General features: G+C 43.3%; 1 protein-coding gene across 1 annotated transcript in view; it reads left to right on the top strand.

Moving 5' to 3' along the window:
* POLR3B (RNA polymerase III subunit B) overlaps positions 1 to 6,532 on the top strand; it is a 126,028-nt gene that overhangs the window by 440 nt on the left and 119,056 nt on the right. Inside the window, exon 2 of the mRNA XM_007449042.1 lies at positions 3,480 to 3,512. Within this exon, the coding sequence (XP_007449104.1) occupies positions 3,480 to 3,512 (33 nt within the window). The remainder of the gene's footprint in view (positions 1 to 3,479; positions 3,513 to 6,532) is intronic.

Genomic DNA, 6,532 nt, shown 5'->3' with positions numbered 1-6,532 from the left:
GGGGGGGGGGGCGGGCCGCGTCTTCCGCGCATGCTCAGGACTCCGCGCGTGCTCGGGGCTCCGCGCGAGTGCTCTCCAGAGCCGGCCACTGCTGTGCGAGCAAGGGTCAAGCTGAGGGGAGATGTCAGCCGCCGCGCAGACCCAGCGGCTCCGCGCACGGCTCTCGGGTTGGACGCATTCCAGTGTTCTTGTGTTGTCAAGGGAGGACTGACTCTCGCCCACCTTGGGGGGACGTATTGCATCTTTGACGGCTTATAAGGGATAATGAGGTCCAGGGAGCTTAGGCCACTTTGGTGAGGTCCCACAGCTGGCTGTGGTGGGAAAACCAGATCGTCTGAATCCCAGGCTAGTAATTTCTCCTTTTCACCGGGAACTCAAGTTTGGGCTGCAGGAGTATTTTAAACGCCGAGAAAATGTACTCCAAATTTTGCCTAGGTGTTTTCGGGGGAGTAGCCCCGTAGCTTTCATCAGATTCTCAGAAGTTAAGGATAACTGCCGTACAGTGAGCTTCCTAATGAAGTTCAGATGTTGACGTAATTTTATTTTCTGGAAAGGTACATATAACTTCTCTGGGCCTCAGAATCTTAGTTGGCATGGGATGGGAAGTGGAGAAATAGTCAAGGGAGAGATTCAGGTAGAGGGAACAGGACACTGGAAGCCTGGAGGCAAGACCATCTGTTTTTAAGGAATTAAAACAAATCCAGTAGTACTGGAGTGGAGAAAAGTAGAGGAGAGATTAACGGTGACAGATAAGGATCCTGATTATGAAAGGTTGTGTTAGACATCTAAAGGAGGCCTGGGATGCCATTGACAAGTTTAAGGAGGAGAATGGCCGACAGGATCAGTAAATCTATTTCTTTAATAATTATTCGGCAAATAAAGGAATTACAATCAGTCTGTTAGATTCAATCTGTGAGTGCCTGCAATACACTGCTGATCTTCATTGGGCAATACTGGATTTTAAACTTTTTTTTTTTTATATTGGAGTATAGTTGATCTGAATTTTTAGCTCTTGAACAGCTATTTAAGAGCCAGCATTTACTGAGCACGTATGTGCCAGCTCTGTTCAAGCCTAACGAGCATTATGTTACTTAATCATCTGAAGCAAGTAATATTTTTGCCCCATTTTGCCAATGAAGATTTTTAAGGCCCAGAGAGGTTAAGTAACTCACCCAGTTTCAGAAGGCTGTTAAATGGCTGATCTTTATTTTGGACCCTGGCAGTCAGACTCCAGAGCCCTCATCCTTAACTGCTGACTGGACTGCTTCTCCAGAGAGCTGAAGGAATAAGCCTAAAGGATTTCTCTTTCTTGTCTGAATTTGCACAGCTGTGAAGGGACCAGTACTACATTTCCAGTCTTCTGATTAAGGAATAACAGTTCCTTTTCCCGGCCCTCTGCATCCAATCCACCGTCCCAACTTAAGGGCCCCCAACTACAAAATATACTCAATTCTGAAACTTCCTTTCTTCTGTTCTCCAAGTCTGAACCACTGTCATCTCTTATTTCCTAGGCTCGTGACTTATCCCATTCCAACAGTCTGTTCTCTGCTCTGTAGCCAGAGCCATCAGTTTAAACAGGCAGATATGATCACGTTGCTCCCTTGGTTAAAATTCTTCAGTCTTCCCATTGCTCTCAGGGCAAAATCTACAGTCCTTACCATATTTATATGAGTCCTTTTCTCATTTTGGCCACTGCTTACTTCTCTAACCTGTTTCTCCCCCCTCCCACCACCCAGATCTCCTCAGGATCTTTCTACTCTCCTCATATAGTCTTCTCTGATCTTTCTCACATTCTTCTTTGTAGATTTACATACAGTAAGGTGCATGAGTACTAAGTGTTCATTTACATTAATTTTGACAGTTATGTATACCCAAATGACTAGCACCCCATATAAGATATAGAACATTTTCAGCCTCCCACAAAGTTCCCTTTTCAGTTTGTGCCCTACCACACCTTTTGATTTCTATCATCATAGATGAGTTTTGCCAGACTGAACTTCTTTTTTTTTTTTAAGATTTGACTTTTTTTAGAGTAGTTTCAGGTTCACAGCAAAATTGAGAGGAAGGTATAGAGATTTTCTACATACCCCCTGCCTCCACCTACCTTTTTTCTTGAAAAATGTTTTTACTTTTTCCAGGTCGTCTGCCTCCCTCTCAGGCCATTCCTCAGTCTTCTTTGCTGGATGTGCTTTCTGCTCCTCATCTCTAAACGTTGGAGTGTTTTTGATCTCACTTCATGGAACTCTTCTCCACGTGATTTCATCTGTTACGAGGCTTTAACTACCATCCATTTGCTGACCTCTCCCTGATTTAGATCTCCAGGCCACTCTCTTCCCAAGTTCCAGACCTATATTTGTTGTGTATTTGGCATCTCCAAATAGACAAATGGATATCTCAAACTTAACATGCCCCCAACCAAACTCCTGACGACCCCTGCACACCTAAACCTGATGCTCTGGCAGCATCCAGACATCCAGCGTCCTCCTCATCTCCAGAAATGGCAACTCTAAGGTGTCCGTCTCAACTCCTCTTTCTCTCAGAGTCTCCATCTAATCTACTGTCAAGTCCTGTTGGGTCTAACTTCACATTGAGTTTCCTAGCCAGCAGTTTCTCACTACCCATATTGTTATCAGCCTGGAGTATTGCAGTGAGCTCCTAAATGATCTGCCTCCTTCTGACCTTGCCTGTTCTCACCCCAGCAGCTAGAGTGATCCAGTTAAAATGAGTCACATCACCTGGTCACTCTTTTGCTCAAAACCTTCCAATGCTTCTCCTGTAACTCAAAGTAAAAAAGTTTACAGTTCTTGGGAAGTCTTCCACATGATCCTGGAGCCCTTACTCAGAAACTGTGTATTCTTACTTAAGACTCAGTTCTCACCGTTTGTCAGATTTCCCATTAACAGATTAGATACCATTCATGAAGCGTCTTATCATGGTAGGCTGTTTATGACCTCAGGAAGGTGTGAAGAGCAGGCCTAAGAACTCAAGAAGTGTGGCAGTTTGCAGCCATTTAAAGTAGGAGGTGGACGTCATGTGATATCCTTCTGCAGTCTGAGCTCTGACCAGGTACTAGTTGAGAAAAAATAAGGGGGAGAAAGAACTCCCTTTAGGTTGAGAGACCTAGCTTCCACACCAGCCTCTCTGAAACTTACTCACCCTTCCTCAAACTGGCAAACCCTGCTTACTCAGGAAGTGTCATGAGAATAAAATAAAGATAAAAAGTACTTGGAATCTTGAGTCACCAAGAAGAGATTAAAGTATATTCTATTTAAGAAATCTGTGGTTTGTATACATGTACGTACACAGCACATATATGATTTCCATAAAAGTGGTTGCAATGTAAAAATTGTTCTTTTTTCATTTACTTTCTTTTGCTTACTGTGATGAAGTGAGTCATTTTGGGTACATAAATAACTTCTCATGAAAATATTGTGATTGCTAGCACAGAGTTCTGATACTTTTATTGTTCTGATTCACAGGAAAAATGGCGGCTGCTTCCAGCATTTTTAAAGGTAATTAATATTTAATCATAATTAGTTGTTTTTCCAATGAAGAGTGAAGAAATAAGCCTTTTTTTTAAATTAACTTTTTTTCACCAGCATTTTTTGACTTCGTACAGCTGTGTGCTTTTCTAGGTTTTAGAAATACAAGAAATTATAAGGCAGTATCCCTGTCTATAAAATACTAGTTACGGGATTTGCTAATCTAATTTTAGAGATAGGAAGTAGTGTACATTGTAGCATGGCACGTGAATAGTACAAACCGAAGTGCTGTTGGCAAGAGTGATGCCACAAGTGGTCAGAGAGGGCCTCCCAAAGGAGGTGAGATGTAAGCCACATCTTAAGAGGAAAGGAATTAACTGAGCTGAAAGGTAGGACGCAGGGAGCATGGCTTAATAAAAGTGCTCAGGAGGAGCCTCCACGGGGTCTATAGGAAACAGAGTCCAGTCTGCTTGGCTGGAACGGGTGAGTGGCTAGACAGAGGAACTACAGATTATAAGGTCCCTATTATTATTATTATTATTATTTATTTATTTATTTTTTTTTCTTGCAGTGCCTCCCATGACAGTAGACAAAGTCTACATTCCAGACCCATTCACCTTGAGCTGGGCTATATGACTTATTTTGAGCCATGGAAAGTAGATGGGAGGGATGGTGTCTTAATTCTATCTAGGCTGAGGGTTTTATTTTTTTATTTTATTTTTTTTTTATTTTTATTTTTATTTTTTTTAACATCTTTATTGGGGTATAATTGCTTTACAATGGTGTGTTAGTTTCTGCTTTATAACAGAGTGAGTCAGTTATACATATATATATGTTCCCATATCTCTTCCCTCTTTGTCTCCCTCCCTCCCACCCTGGCAGGAGGATTCTTAACCACTGTGCCAGAAACAGGGAAGTCCCAAGAAATATATTTATAAGTATTATGCAAAAATACTAAATTTCAATGTAACAAAAAACAGTGTTCACATTTTGGGACAAATAAAATTATGTATTCAAGAAATCTGTAATTCGCTGTGAGAGGTAGATGAAATTCTCCCTTGGGCTCAGTTTGGGAGTCCGAAGAGATTTCTCCACTCACAGGCAGAGCTGCAAGTTTCCTGATATTTAAAAGCAGCAGAAGAAAATAAGAGCCTAAACTCAACAAAGTCTTGCCCATTGGTTCATGCCAGCTCTCCCCAGCTTTGCTCTGCTCGGTGCCCTCATTCCATACCTCCTTTCAGTGTTCCAACCCTGGGTATTGCTGTTTACTTTTTAGTAACTTTAATGAAATGAAACCATCTCCTTGAATGTCCCTCTCTACATCGCAGGCAGTCTCTTGGAGCTAAATGACCCCAAGGTCCAGCCTTGGTCCAGCCTTCATGCTCTGCTCTCTTCCTCCTCTTTCCTACCTCTGTCCTCTCTGGGTCCTGAGCTCTGGGAGAGCTTAGACAGGCACCGTCATAGTCCTAGAGAAATCCCAGGTGCCAGCCCCGGATGACGGCATCAGATCAGAGACAACAGCCCCCCTACCTGCCCCAGCATCTTAGTCTTGTTTTCCCCAGGAAAGGCTCAAACGTCAAAGAGTAGCACTGCTGTGTTCAAATCCTTGCTCCACCACCCATGCCATTAGTGACCTCGATTTCCTTATCCATAAAGTGGGAAAAATAATAACTGTCTCCCAAGCATTGAATTATCTCTTGTAAAGTGCTTGTCAGCCTGCCCAGCTGGGAAAAGTGCTCAATAAACAGTACCCATCATCGTGGCTGTTGTCACCCCAGAGAAGTGCAGAAGGAGAATGATTTCCTGAATCCGTGACAAAACCTGGGGTTTGTGGTACAAGTGAAGCATCCGCTGCCATTTAAATCCCATGGACTTAGCAGCCTTTGCTGTCCCCAGAGGGCGTCACTCCCCTTCTAGATCTGCCATCAGAGCAGAACACTTGTCCACTTGACTTTCTCTCTGCTTGCCATCTGTAATATTTCCTCACCTGTCTTTCAGAGCACTCAAAGCCCTCCAAACTTTTCATCTTTCTTTTGGTTCTCTCTCACCAGATAATAAAAAGAGGTAACCTCCTGGCTCTTAAAGAGTTCCAGAGTCCCTTACCTCCCAGCCAAAAAGGTCAAGGGCCAGACACTCATTCCTCCATTCAACAATATTCAAATATTTAAAAAAATATATTCATTTTTATTTATTTATTTATTGGGCTGTGTAGGGTCTTAGTTGCCGCATGCGGGATCTTCTCTAGTTGCCCCACTGCACGTGGGCTCTTAGCTCCCAGACCAGGGATGGAATCCGCGTCCCCTGCATTAGAAGGTAGATTCTTAACCACTGAACCACCAGGGAAGTCCCCAACTACATTTAAACATTTATTGAGCGCCTACTGTGTGCCAGGCACCTTGCTCAGTGCTAACCATAACCTTAACCGTAGTCCTACTCAGGCTGAAATGGGTTAACTTTCCTCCCAGGTCTGACTGTGTGGCCTCAGACAAGTTACTTAACCTCTCAGAGTCTCCATTCCTCACCTGTGAACTGGAACAATAATATCTGCCACCGAGTTGGGATTAAATGAGACCAACCACTCCCCTGCGGCTGGCGTTCACCATTGGTGTTTATGGTGTATATGGACAATTGCCAGAAATGATTTGGATTCCAGGCTCCAGATACGCTTCTTTTTGTCTTTGCTTTTTCAAATTGTTTGTTTTTCTAATTGCCAAAGCATCTAGAATTAAAAAGTGAGCATCCCCCTCAGCCCTCGCGACCTCACACCGCAGAGGTAACCAAGAGCAGAGCGCATTCTCCCTGACCTTTTGTCTTGCATTCACACAAATACACAAACGCTCAAGGGAATTGGTTTATTATGTTTCATCTTACGAAAATGGAATAGAGTATCTAGACCGTGCAACAACCTTGCTTTTGAAGTAACAATGTATTATTACTTCAGTTTCCTTTCCGTGCTTACATCAAATACGTATTTTAACAAGATCCGGGCTCACGGTCTGGCAGTAGGCGCTGCGGTTCTGCAAGGGGAGGGGGCGGAGATCCGGGCTCTC

Source organism: Lipotes vexillifer, unplaced genomic scaffold (assembly GCF_000442215.2).
Source record: "Lipotes vexillifer unplaced genomic scaffold, Lipotes_vexillifer_v1.1 scaffold1014, whole genome shotgun sequence".
NCBI lineage: Eukaryota > Metazoa > Chordata > Mammalia > Artiodactyla > Lipotidae > Lipotes > Lipotes vexillifer.
Note: the sequence above shows the minus strand (reverse complement) of the source record. Positions and strands in the feature narration are given on the sequence as shown.